Source organism: Excalfactoria chinensis, chromosome Z, assembly GCF_039878825.1.
Source record: "Excalfactoria chinensis isolate bCotChi1 chromosome Z, bCotChi1.hap2, whole genome shotgun sequence".
In the NCBI taxonomy this organism is placed as follows: domain Eukaryota; kingdom Metazoa; phylum Chordata; class Aves; order Galliformes; family Phasianidae; genus Excalfactoria; species Excalfactoria chinensis.
The window spans coordinates 57,021,425-57,036,135 of record NC_092857.1 but is presented as its reverse complement, the minus strand read 5'-3'; the positions used below and the strand labels follow the sequence as shown (position 1 = coordinate 57,036,135).

The following is a 14,711-nucleotide window of genomic DNA, read 5'->3' as shown; positions in this document are numbered from 1 at the left end:
TTACTATTACTTAATTCCAAAACATTTACTTATTTACCGGGGGGCAGAAAAAATGGTACCTGCAATAATTACAGTCGCAAAAGCAGCAAATCCATATTCATCCTTTCCTTTCACAATCTGAGCTCCGTGTTTAGGATCTGAGAGGAAAACATAAAAAAATTCCTGTCCTTCAGGCTCATCATCATCAAAAATTTTTATGGACACCTCGCTTTCTCTTTCTCCATCCAGCAAGGTCAGAGATACTGTCTGTTCCTCAAAATCTTCTCCTTCCATTGCCCACGAAAAGTTTGATTTTCCATAAATATTTTCAAAAGAATATAAATCTACTCCACTTTGTGCACTTATTCCTCCAAAGGTTTTAATGGTTACTTCAATATCACCAGTAAACCCCTGGGTCCTTCTGATATTAATTATCACTGTGTTGGGAATATTATTGTTTGCATCTTCTTCAACATAAATAAACTCTGGCCCCAAACTTAGTATTCCATGAAGAATATCATTAGCCAGGATATTAATTGTTGCAACACTGAAAGATGGGTTTAAGCGTGGACTCCAGTCAAGTTTAGTAGGTTGAAAATCCAAAATTTCAATAGCAGTCAAATTTACAAAAAAATATTCCTCAGTTTCAGAAAGAGTGTCATCAATTATTGATATTTCTATCATGGCATTTGTCTGAAAATGTGCAAATATAAGCTCCCCATTATGAATAGGCCTAAAGTCCTCTAGTGGTTTGGCACTTCCTGGAGTGGTCTGATATATCAATTTAGTGACATTACTTCGAAATCCAAACAGTTTTTGGACATGCAGTGTGACTGACTCAACATCTTCTTCAACTGAAATGAATGTTGAGTTAAAAGCAAACTGGAATATCCCCATTGGCTCAATTTCAGCTACTGTAAATTCTGATCTGAAACAGAAAAGATATTGAAAGTTGAATGATTAAACAGGAAATAAGAAAACTAGAAGACAGAGTAGCTTCCAGTGAACAACCAATGAAGACTGTAAGAAACTGAATTAAAAGAAAAAATTGTAACAGCTGAGGGAAGAAATAGCAACTGTACAAGGTAAGATGTAAATAGACTTTTTTAAAACATTGTTTGATTTATTGTTGAACAGACTTTCATAGGCTTAATACGACCTGAGTTAACATAGAATAAAGGATAAATTAAGTGAGGACTTTATGAGAAACTGAAGAGGGAAAAGTAGGTATGATGTTTTTCTACTGCGGACAAAAAGCAGGAAGATACATTATTATGCAGCCTCTCAGAGAAATACTGGTCTGAACCGTAGAACAAAGTTCCTGTACAAAATGAAAACTGTGGACTAGACTGATGATAGCAGATCTACCATTTTAGTCAGGGAGCAGATAGAATCTATCTGAAGACTTACAATGGGATTTTGAACTACTAAGCATCCCCTCACAATATTAATTACTCATACTATTTTTTTTCCATATTTGAGCACCATTAATAAGTAGCAGTTTGAACTCTACTACATTCATATTAAATATATACAATTATTATGAGAAATAAAATGCACAAAGCATTTTATTAATGCTATGTTAATCTGCTTCCAAAAAAGTCTTTGCTAAAATTTAGGCCTTGCATTTTTGCTGTAACTGACCCAGTATTCAGTGCTATAGGCTACTAATTAGCACAACAATTACAGTATGTGATTTTTATTAACAAACTAGACACTTTCCATCACGAAGGGAGTCGAAATTATCAACTTTGCCTCCTGTGGGATCTCATCTTAAGTTTTCTAAAAACATCATTCTTGTACACTCAAGATTTTTAACTCACATGTTTAATAGGTGCTCTGAGGACACCAGTCCACAGAACATACAAGCCTAGGAGAATGGGTCTGTCCAGGGAGTTTAGTCATCCAGTTCATTCCTTACTTCCTTCTGACTTGCCGGTATAATTGTAAAGTGGAGAAGCAAATACCTTTCTCCATACACGGTGTAGCTCTATGTCCATTCATTTTATACCACTTTAGCTATCAATAAATAAGGAAGAATGAAAATAAAATAGTTTCAAGAATAGGTAGCAATCTATTTGAGATGGAAGACTACATTAAATTAAATAGTTCTATTTTAAGAACAAAAATATTTTTGAGTATAAAGCAAGCATTTTTCAAACTTGTTTTTTTGTTTGTTTCAATTTATTTGAAATAGCATTTGTTACCTAAGAACATCTTATTACATGTTTCTAGGGAGACTAATGAAATCCATTAGAGTTGTTTTCATTCTTCAGCTTCCTGGCTAAAGCTGTTGATCTTGGTTCTTTATTTTCTTAACTATTCCTATGATTTGAGATAAATTCTGGACACCCTGTATCCTCCCGGCATGAAATAGACTGGAATTTGAGAGAAGCATCAGTTCTGGTAATGTGGGATCTGCAGAACTGAAAAAAGGTTTACAAATTTCTCAAAGGCGGCACTAATCTTCCTGTCTGTCTTTGACTCAAAAGTGGTTTTTATAAGGCATATTCCTGTATACAGATCATAATTATTTCAGTATCTGTGAAACTAAAAATTTTAAGTAATAACCTTACCTCAGTTGAGCCCCACCAGACACATTGCTGTGCACTTCTGTTAAAGAGATGGCAAATGACTCACGTTTATTTATGTTTGGAGTAGCCCGAAATGAGATTACTTTACTTTGCTCACCAGAGAAAAACAGAACAATACCTAAGTAAAATAGAGAGAAGAGAAAGGGCACAGTTCAAAGCCACTAAATAGAAATTCTCACTCTACCTAGTGTATGCTGAGATAGGGTTTGTAATCACAATTCCACTCCATTTAGCAAGAACAAATTTGGTTAACTGTCTTTTCTATACAAAGCTGTCCATCAGGGTGTAGCATTATGCTTACATTATAGGTACAGACAGATACCTGTGACATTTAGTTCTTTCTGTACTCATGAATTAAACATGTTGCTTACAGATACGTATTAGACCATACAATTCCATTCTAATGACACTCCATTAATACAGGAAGTATGTATAGATAAGTAAATAATATAATATATAATATAATATATATATATATAATACATATATATAATAAATAAATATAGATAAGTAAATAAGTAAAACAGTTATGCAACTGTCATACCTTCCTCAGAGAAGCACTTACCAAATGAAGGAGTAATATTGCCTGGCTGAATGAAATCAGTGGTTAGTTCTGGTGGGTATCCTGAAATCCAGTTAACTGTTACAGAGCCATAAACTCCTTTTCTGGTTACGACAGCCTGACCTGTCCCTGCTACAATATTTGTAAGTCGTAAAATCACAGATTCAAAACCAACCTGGGGAAACATAACAGATTTTCTTACAGAAAATGGAGTAAGAGTAGGCAATTACATGTGTGCAAGCCATACTATATATTTTAAAATAGGTATGTCATGATCATTTTACATGTAGTTGTGATGTAAGTTTAGAGTATATGCACAGATACACACACACGCGGAGAATTCCTTAACAAGTCTACAATAATTCCGCTAAATCTGAGATTTTTGAGAATTAAATCTCAGAGAAAGGAACTAATAAGACTTGGCTTTCACTACTGAAAACATTAAAAGAAAAACACAGCAACCTGTTTGTGATGTGCACAGTAATAGCTATAGTAGTGTATACATATACATATATGTATATGAACAGAGATAGAATTAATAACTGTGTATCCAGTGAAAATAAATTGTTGCCACATGATACTGTTAATAGAACATTGCAGGCATAATCCACTTTTCTCTAAGTGGCAAATAAAGTTAGAGGAATAATTCTCACATTCTAAAAAAAGTAACTGGATAAATATTGACGGAATCAATATTGAAATAAACAACATTGATAGAGCTTTAAGTTTAATTAGAAATTAAAAGAAATACTGGGGATTTAAGACAAATAAAAAAACAATAAAACTTAAAATTTAAGAATTATATTGTCTTTGTCTGATACATAAAAAATCAGCTGAAGCAAATATACTGTATTAGAATAGGCAAATTCTCTTTTCTCACTATCATATAAAGTAGCCAAAGTTAAAATTTCTCCCACTGCTATTAGCCAAATGTATTGGCAACTGCATTAAAAAAACAGCATGATTTCTACTACTTCTTGCATAAGCTGCTATTTAGTTGCTGTTATCTACTTTGGGGCTGCTGTACTTAATGGCAGTATTAGTTAAGAATAACTTCTGGTCTTTAAAAGCTCAGCACTTTCATTTCATGAAAACAAAAATGCACGTGTTGTGCTCTAAAAGTATTGCCTCCTATTTTATTATGTCAGCTCATGATATCAGAGGCAGATGGTGGTGGTACAGCAGTAGAGGTTGAATCTTCCCACCAACACTGTTGCATGTTGTTGCAGTGTGACATATTGCAGCAGAGGGGCACTCTGACAGAGTGGCATCTGAAGTATTAATGAAGCAAAGGTCTGTCACTGAATTCTTCCATGCAGAAAATTGGCACCCACTGACATTCACTGATGTTTGCTGGACATTTATGGAGACAAACAGTGAGTGTGAGCAGAGTGATGGGCAGGCAGTATGTTTCAGCAGTGGCAGCAGTGATGTGAAAGACAAGCCACGTTCTATATGGCCATGCACAGTTAGATCACAAAATGAAGAGCATCTCCATCAGCTCATCTGTGCAGATCAGATAATGATGTTGAAAAATCAGATAAGTATGTTGAAAAATAGCATGCTGTAGCTGAGAAAAGGCTCTACCAAAAAGTGTAATTGTGTTCTTCGCAGATGTTGTAGTTTCCATGGGAACAAATACGAGGCATTACTTTCAGAATGAACAGCATAAATTAACTGTAATATTTACACTATTTACTGTTGCTTTAAATACATATATACATCAAAATTATTAGCTGAAGAGATGTTTTCATGCAATATTAACACATTTCTATAGATTTTTTAATTTATTTTTTAATGGTATAATAAATACAGAAGCCTTATCAGTAGTTAAATTGGTTGCAATGAAAAAACTCTAAGAAGCAAAATGAGCCCTAACTTCACTTATCTTTTGAACACAGTGTGGTAGAAATGTTATACTGTAGCCCGAAATATTATACTGACCTGTGAATTGGCAGCTTCTGCAGGAACAAGCACAACAGCTGACTTTGCTTTTTCTAGTATTTTAGGCACATCCTTGGCACTTTCCCTGACCAGGCTTACATTAATCAGTTCCAAAGTAAAATTCAATCCTAATAGAAGGAATGCCTTTGAAAGAGAAAATTTAAATTAAAAGGTAGAAAATTAATTCCAGAAAAAGCATTATATCCACCAGTTCAAAAAATTAAATAGTAACTTTTGAGCAACTTTTCTTCTACTTTCAGACAAAAGCAGTGTTTTCAAGACTAGCATTTTATTATCTTGTGCAAAAGAACTACAGGTAAAACATCAGTGTTGAGAATGTGACTGACTATGAGTTTGCTGAACTGTGCAAAGCATTTATTATCATTTTAATTAATTGTAAATGGTGATGTGGGCCTCTGCTCACTTTTAATCTTTATGATTGACCACACTGTGAATGTAACCGTGTACTAAGTATACCAAATAACCTGGCAATGCTAACAACAAATATATCTGCTGCTATGTGTGTCAGCAGCAACAGATCACTACTGACAACCCAAAAATGAAACGAGGAAGTATTTTGATGCACAAGTTAATAAAATATGGAAATTATAATAATGAAGATTAGTGATGGAAACAAACTGACTATGTGAAAGTATGCATAGAAGTGATTTTGCAATTATCATCTGAAAACACAATATCTAACTCCACTTCAATACAGAAATGGGGGATTAATAAGATTTAAAAGGTCTTCTCTACTCTTTCTTCATAGTGGATACTGCTGAGAATCTAGCAACTCATTCCAGTATATTTATATTATGATTAAGACAAAAGTAAATGGTAGATATCTAAAGGATCTAAAAGCATTATACAGACCTGGCTGCTTATTGGCACTCTCTTAACACCAAAGCTGGCACCATCTTTTATGGTGAAGTATCCCCTCTCACTTTCAGGTGCAATTAGCTCTTCTTTTTGATGAGACAAGATATGGTATTCAATGATCACTTCTCCAAATGTCCCAGCATGCCGAGTTACGTTAATCTGAACATACCGATCAAGGTCTTTCTCTACCAGTACTGACTGCTGATCAGAGTACACGGCAAACACTCCATGGGGATCATCATTTGCAAAAACAGTTATCTTTGAAATTCTTTTATCTTCATCTAGATCTGCTCCACCTTCAACTGAAATCAGTTGCACTACATAATTCTCATCTAATTCAGGAACATCATCAGGTAACAGATAGATAATTATTTCTGCTGTACTCTGCTGGTCAGGAATGACAACAGATCCTTCTGTTGTAAGAAAATCACCTGTGATGTCAAATTCACTATACAATTTCCAGTGAACCTGAAATGAGTTAAAAAAAAAATGCAAAAGAAAACAAAATTACACACAGAATCAGAAAAATACATATACTTTGAACCACGATGAAAACTTGATTCTATTTTTGACACCGCGATATCTTTGCTGTCCATCCTCCCTCCAAAATTCCTTAGAATAGAAAGTGGTCAAGAATCCTCATTTAATACAGCATATTATTTCATTAATTGGAAGAAAATAAATAAATAGCAATTAAATACTTGTTAAAACATAGACTTCAATAATACTTCAGCTAAAGAACACCAAGAATGGTGGTTCAAGATAGTTGGAACTTACCTTCTAAATATAGCTGGAAAAAAAGGTAAATTTTGATGTTTTCAAAGAAAGTTCACTATAAAAATATACTCTCCTCTCCCAACAAGATCACAAGTGAAGATGGCCAGAGAAAGAAGAGAGGCAACCACAACACTATATATCTTTTTTTCTCTATAAATGAGGAGACTGAATATGACTTTCCAAACCACAGGCAATTAAGCTGAACCCCTTGCTAAGTTCAACCTGAGAGGCAACATTACAGAAAATGGATTGGAGCAATAGACAATTGAAAGAAACAGAAAATAAATAAATAAATAAATAAAAATAGTCCCTCTGTTCTGTATATGTTCACACTGATGATTTCAGATTACACTGCTTTATAGGAAAACAAATAAGAATGAAAATACCGTTATGTTTCCCAAAGTGCCTTGAACTCGTCTGAGAAACAGTGTAATACTTTGTGGTCCTTCCACTGCTGAGGGCTCTGTATAGCTCCTCTCAAATAGTGATTCAGGAGCAAACTGTACAATTCCATTGGGATCACCAAACTGCTGTATCTGCAAACAGAGCAAACAACAACAATAAAATCAGAGGTGTAGACTGAGCTATATTCTTGGTAATATCATTACAGTTTTTCAGTGTTGTATGCTGGGTATGTATCTACTAACTTTTGAGTTGTCTTATCTTAATATTCAAGGGTTCAGAAGTAGTTAACAAAGTCTGTGAGAAGAATTTAAAAAACAGAATACAGGAGCATCAGGGTATCAGAAGAGAGTGATATCAAGCCTACATGCATTCATGCACACAAACAAGATTGTTAAGAGATCTGTGATGACTTGCTGATTTGTGAGAAGATCCTACAGTGATACACGAAGAAGTCTGAGCAAATTCAAAATTAAAAAATTTGATGTTGTCAATAAATACACAAACATCTTTGTCTCTGATTTATTGAAACTTCATATGAAAACAAATGACAGTGACAATTCTGTCCTCTTGAGCCTCACTTATCAATAAATAACTTGTACGTGGTAGACTGTTAAAACAGATTTGAGAGAACAAATAAATTTTGAAAGAACGTGGAACAAATATCCCATGGAGATAAGATTAAGACACAGTAGAAAAAACTTGAGCATCCCCTTTTCAGAAAACTCAAAAACTGTCCAGACCAGTTTGGTGGGATCAAAAGACACAAACAGATAATTGTATTTAAAATCAATCATTGCTGCTAATTTATTCTAATTTTTTTACCACGAATCCAGTCTACCCTCTAAAACTACTCTATGTATCTGTTGAACTCTTGGAGAGAAACTGAAGTAATAGTACAGAAAGAGAATTAGCAGTCCAGTTAGTAAATACTTTGATTATTTTTGTATTCTTACTACACTGACGTAGTTTCACCGGTCATAAAGGCTATATAAAGAATATATATATGTATATATATACATATAAAGACTTCTGCCTCGGACTGTCTCTGCACAAACATCAGTGCCTATGGAGAAAGCAATAAATTGGTATGCAAGGTGCATATGGTATGGATTGGTATGCATTTCATTTCAAGGAGTAAACCTAGGTCTCTGTAACAGAACCTATGGAAAAAGGAGTTAAGTCCATCAGTACATTACAATACCAGCAAGAAAAAAAAACAAAAACAAAAACAAACAAACAAAAAACCACAATAGAACCAGCTTTTTTTTCTTCGTCTTTTTTTTTGTTTTTGTTTTTTGTTTGTTTGTTTTTGTTTTTTGTTTGTTTGCTTTCCCTTGCTTCTTATGAAATTCTCATACATAAATCCTTAACTGCAGTATCCCTAAAGCAAATATTTTCCCTTGACAGCTTCTTTGCCTTAATTCTCTGACTTTCTGTCACTGTGATTTTCTTCAATATGTGCTAGTAGGAGAAGAAGCCGAGGTGAAAGTGGTTAACAGTTAGGAATTAAGATCCATTCATGCTCCCACCAAAGAGAAACACAAAGTACTGCATGAAAGGCAGCTGAGTCAGGGCTCTTATACTAATTTCTACTGATAGATTATTTGCTACATTTTCTTAAGAACTGAACTCATACCAATACATGTGAATAGGAGAGACAAGAAAACTGAATGACAAACTATGCAATCTGTATGATTAATTTTTAAGTTTCACAGGATAAAAACCAATATCAACAGAGGTCTCAGAAAACAAAAAAGCAGTAATGACTTACTATTAGTGAAATGTTGTTTGCCTTTGGATCTATTTCTGTTTCACCCTTCACAAGACTCAGCCTAATAATAAATATCTCCTGAACTTCAATTTCTTCATGAGGATAGATTTGCAGATGAATAGTTCTCAGACCTCCTTCTCCTTCTCCAAAATAAAATGATCCATTCACAGGGTCACCAATGTCACTATTCAAAGGAGATAAAATCTCTTCTGAATTGGGCCCTAAAATGTCCCAATTAATCTGTGGAAGATATCAGTTTCAGAAAAAGAGTGATGCTATGTTACAGAAGGCCTCCAAGAATGAAAAATGACAGAGTGCCATAAGTGAAATGAAGTTCCTTAACCTGGTAAGTAATTATGTTTAAATCTTTGTTGCTAATAATGAACCACAATATATTCATAATGAATTGCATGTAGAAAATTAAATAACCATTTGGAAAATAAGCATAACAAATTACAAAAAGAAGTTGTAAAGAGTTAACGACAATGCCAATTTATTAAAAATGATATATTAATAATATAATTAAATAGTTAGAAATGAAACAAATTTCTTTAGAGCACATGATGGGAAACACACAGGCCAGTTTTTAATTCTGCCCTTGTCCAGACTTTTTTTTTATGAAACTCCCCAAGTAAATCAGTACTCAGTCAATATGAAATGTAATATTTGACCTAAAATGACAAATGCTTATTTAATATTCTTCAATAAAAGTTTTAAATTCCTCAGAGGATTGTATTATTATTATTATTATTATTATTGTGCTTTAGCAAACTAGAATATTTTCAAAATTTTCTGTAATTACATTTGCTTTTGAGGAGGCCATATTCTGTGCTTCAAACATAATTTTTATTTTGATCATTTTAATTCTTTTCTATTCTCTCAACTGACTTCTAGAGAAAAAAGTTATAGAAGACTAAGACAATTTTTACATGGGAAAGAGATTTTCCAGTCATTTGTCAAGGCTTGCCTTGATTCACATTTATATCTTTGTTTATCATTGGTCTGGTAACAGAAAATTCATAATGAACATTTTACTTTAAAAAAGACCAGCTTGAGGAAGTAATTCAACTACACTAAATGAAACTTGTGGAGTATGATATGAATCATGTTTCTGACATGCTTAGGAGCTAGTTTAAAATATCAGATCATATTAAAAGTTGAAAGAAGAAATATATGAAAAGTTTAACTACATTTTTTTTTTTGCTATACTGCAACTATACACACAGCAAAGGCATAGAAAAATCTGTCATCCCATCAGAAGTCAGTCACAATGAAGCTTTTGAAGGAAAATGCAGGGGCTTTTTGACCCAACAACTGGAAAGCAACCAACATCTTTGGCAGCCAGAGCCTACCTGTGTGTCTCCTAATAATCTTCCAGTTCTTTCCAGCACCAAAGATATTGTCATGGGTGTATCAGGATTGGGAAGAATAATTTTACTTTTGTTAAGAAATCGGACAATGCCCAGTGGTGAGTCACTTTTAGCAATAGTGATCTGGCTCACTAGATGGAGTCCAAGGACTGCACCACCAGTAGCTCCTGTCAGCTGAATTTCAAATTGCTCTGCAAATTCACTGGAAACAAACAAACAAACAAACAAACAAAAAAGGTAATTCAAAATATACTCAATTTATCTAATTCAATTGTGGAGTTCTCTGAATATATGCAGAAGCCAGCTTAGTAAACTAGTAAACTCACAAGAGAAAATTCCTTCCTTTTACAATGAATGGTGATAACTGAAATAAAAACAATGTTCTAATGTTCTACTTTCCATTTATGACAAATAACTAATGTCTAAGAAGTATCTAATAATTCTGATAATCTAGCAAACTGTCAACATTTCATATGTCTGTGAAACTTCAATAATAGTTTCTCTTTTCCCTTTAAAATTTAGATGCACTTTTCAGCACTGCAACAATTTCCTTTCTTATTTCAATTCTACATTTGGGTACAATGTTTACACTAAAAAAATGGATTACTGAAGAGTAGTTTAATGATAAATCATCAGAAAAATAGATTACCTTTCTTCATCATCAATAATAGAGATGTAGATAAAAGTCTGGTTCTGGCCATGATAAAATGTGACTGAGTTGTTATGGATTATATAGTCAACACCATTGGGAAGTGCAGAAATACTTCGAGAAAGAAAATCAGCTGTCACATAGCCGTAAGTTCCACGCTTCCTCACAACAGGAATTGTGATTATTCCAGCATCTTCCTCTACTACAAAAATGATTAAGAAAAAATTACCATAGATATTTTATCAGGTTTTTAAATGTAAAGAATTATGTACTTAAGTTTGTTTCTTTCTGTACACAAGAGAAGCCTCCACAACCATTACTTTTGAAATTTGAATGCTCAGATTCTAACATCATTTTAATGCAAGCAAGAAGTTGTTTCTTGTAGCACAGTAATACTTTCTTCTTCAGTGAAGGATGATGGAAGTTTTTGTTCTGAAGACTTTGCCTTCTATTCTTACATGCAGGTTTTTATTCAGCGATTAAAGGTAGTCTAAGCATCTCCTATCAAATAAATAATGTGGGAAAAAAATCTTGAGCTGCTATAAAGTCATTTGTGTGAATGACTGTTTATTGTTCCTTTAGAACAGTTCACACTTTAAGACACTTCATCATACTATACTAGCTCATTTTATCTTTAGTGAATGTAAATCTCCAGGATTATGGGAAAGTCAATGTGATAAATGAAGAAAATTTTGGATAGATATTAAACACTTAAGCAGAGAGGCTATCAGGAACAGCTTAAATTCAAAAGAAATATTTAAGAGCAAACTGAAATGGAGCTAGGTATGTTGAGAATCTAGAAGAATAATGACAAGGAATGAAATTATTTTAACTGATATGAAATGTCAGTTCATTTCTTTCATATTTTTACTTTCTTTGAGGCAGCAATAAGCAGTTTTCAACTATTATCCAACTGTATATATATCAGGTCAGCTTAGTTACTATTTTTTAATGAAAATATACACATAAGAAATAGCTGAGTGAAACAACCACTACATTTTCTTATGATAATTTCCACTTAGAAATATGGAAGTAGTTTCAGTGTTACTGCTGAGCTCCTCAAATGTGAGCTTATTCTGAGTATAGGAGACCTTTTCTTATGATGAAAGAGACTGAAACACAGTGGAGTACATTTCTTTCATTCCCTCACTCTCAAGTTTATTGCCCCATGTACATAAGTAATACAATCTGAACAATCATGATAGAGCAACAGAAAGTATGAGGAAAAGTTGCTGAAGAACTTATTTGCTGTTGCTTAAATACTTTGAATCAAAACTCAGAGCAGATGTTGGAAGTCAGCTCAAAAATTTATGTCCAAGTCCATAGTCACAGACTAACTCACAGTGAAATCTAAGAGCAAACTAACCTTGTAGATGGATGTACTGTGGATCAAACTCTATGATGCCTTCTGCATTGTCACTTTTTGCTATAGTTACTTGCACTGTGGATATATTTCCTATTATAGGAGGTTGATCCACCTGTAGACCATTTTCTTTGATGGTAAAATCAAATCCACTTTCAAGAACACAATAAAGATAAAAATAATAATTAAAAAAAATAGTGAAAGTTAATGATTACTACAAATACTTCTATTTTCTGAGAGTAATTACCAAAAACTTTTTTTTGTCACATATTCTTAAAACATTATGTGAAAAAAATAATAGATCACTTCCATCAATGTTTATCTTACATTTTTTCTTTCCCAGGAAACTCTGGAAAGTATTAATGAGGTTATATTCTAACCAGATTAACCATCTAGTAATAGTGAAACCTACGTACTATACATGTCAAAATGCTTCAAAAAAGAACCCTTGAAAATTTCCATCAGGAAAATCTTAAAAGCAATTGTCTGTATAAGTCATTCAAGCTGCTAATATATTACATGATTATCATAATGATCTGTGTTTGTACCTCTGCTGGAATCCATCCTAACACAGCCACTGTAAATACAAAGTTTTAATACAGCTTCTCTCAGGAGATACAAATGAAAAGAGAGAATAGATTGGAACTGTAAAAAATATAGTTCCACATTAAAGTAATTCCATACATTGGCAAGTTCACATACTCCACATTTGTGTTTTTATCTACATAATGTATTCACACAAACAAGAACCTATTACATCATGAATAACAGGGGCATGAAATAAAGATACAAAGCAGTTTCAGGCTTTGCATATTAACTGGAAGGCATATGCAATATGGAAATTCTAAATCACTAGTCATTTAAAATTAGGACATAACAATAATCAGATATGAGAGAAATGTGAGACAGCACCTGGATGTCCAAGAATGACAGCCATACTTGCTGTAACAGTAGACTTCATTATTGCAGGTGGAAAAATATTATTTAAAACAATAAATATCAATTTAGTGAAGAAAGTGACTATAAAATTACAGCCAAATTTGACAATACTTTTATGAGTTATTTTAACATCCCTTTACTCTGGTTTAGCGTAACGATTACAGCACATCTGATGGTTTATTTTTAAACAATACTCACTTATACTTTTGACAGGCTGCAGAGAAATTATTATCTATAATAAGTAAAAGGGAATGGAGCAGAACAGAAAAATATTAACATGCAGACTTGAAAATCCCATATCGTTACACCTGCTTGAAATGCAGATCTGCATTCATTGCTTTGCTATTCCTTTTGGTTGGAAGAGTTTTTTTGTGATGCTTCTAAACCACATGTTGTATTTATAACTCAGTAAGCATGTCTCAAATAGAAATGATATTTTACTTGTCATAGAATGTATAATGATCTTGTCAACACTTATTTCATAAATGTTCAAGAAATGAATACAATGTATGGTCTCTCAATCAGCAAAATGCTTATGCTAATACTAAGAAAACTGAGTTCCTCACTTCTATCATGATCACTCTTACAGCTGTTTTAAAAAGTTTCACATTAAAACAGCTAAATTCCACGTGTGTCTTTATGCAGTTAAGTGAATTGTCATGTTTTTTTAGCTTGATAACAATCTTGCAACAAGGTATTTTTTCTTTACCTTCCTTGGAGTTCCAGTTTGGTAATCATCACTGAAAAGTCCTCAGGACCTTCAGGAATGTCATCATCATGAATTTCAATCAAAATCATTTTACTCTCCTCATCTGGTTCAAATAACAACTCCCTTACTGTGGGAGTGAAATCAATTCCCTCCTCAGCAGTTCCATTTATTATCTGAAAGCAAAGTCGCACTTTGCCATAGCGTCCTCTGGAGCGCACAATAGTGATGTTAACCTAAGGGGAAAAGAGCACTTACTAAATAAATAAACATATTAGAAACTTTGTTATATTACTGTTGCTTTAAAAGCAGTTCTAAAGGCATCTCTTCAAAGGTTTATAGATAACATTTGTTTTTAATAAATACAATATACATGCAGCCTAGCAGATGGCACTCTTTCTCAGAGTATTAAAAAAGTCCAAAAGCCATGATAGAGCTTGTGCTATGACAAACGCAGGAAATCTATGATTTATTTTTCTTCTGAAGTTAAGCATAAACCTAGCAAAACTACTGAAATCTTTGAACATTTTACATAGGAATGAAATTTAATCTAATACCCATCCTTCTTCTTCTGTTGTTTGGAATAGTTCTCTTGAAAATGTAAACTCTCCATATGGAAGATCACTGGCAGCCATGGTAATATTTGCTGTGTTGCTAGATTCATTTATGAGTGCTCCATCGCTGATTCCAGTTAGTTGAAACTGGTAGTAACGCTTCTCCTCAGGATGGTCGTCATCTAGAGCCTAAGGAAAATAAACAACAAAAGCTAAAAG

At 33.3% G+C, this 14,711-nt stretch overlaps 1 protein-coding gene across 1 annotated transcript in view; it reads right to left on the bottom strand.

Moving 5' to 3' along the window:
* ADGRV1 (adhesion G protein-coupled receptor V1) overlaps window positions 1-14,711 on the bottom strand; it is a 259,889-nt gene that overhangs the window by 145,340 nt on the left and 99,838 nt on the right. The window contains exons 63-74 of the mRNA XM_072360423.1: window positions 14,496-14,681; window positions 13,942-14,174; window positions 12,297-12,445; window positions 10,931-11,132; window positions 10,264-10,483; window positions 8,912-9,151; window positions 7,122-7,271; window positions 5,953-6,426; window positions 5,080-5,223; window positions 3,139-3,310; window positions 2,556-2,691; window positions 60-907 (exon numbers count right to left, since the gene is read on the bottom strand). Coding sequence (XP_072216524.1) covers window positions 60-907; window positions 2,556-2,691; window positions 3,139-3,310; window positions 5,080-5,223; window positions 5,953-6,426; window positions 7,122-7,271; window positions 8,912-9,151; window positions 10,264-10,483; window positions 10,931-11,132; window positions 12,297-12,445; window positions 13,942-14,174; window positions 14,496-14,681 — 3,154 coding nt within the window. The remainder of the gene's footprint in view (window positions 1-59; window positions 908-2,555; window positions 2,692-3,138; window positions 3,311-5,079; window positions 5,224-5,952; window positions 6,427-7,121; window positions 7,272-8,911; window positions 9,152-10,263; window positions 10,484-10,930; window positions 11,133-12,296; window positions 12,446-13,941; window positions 14,175-14,495; window positions 14,682-14,711) is intronic.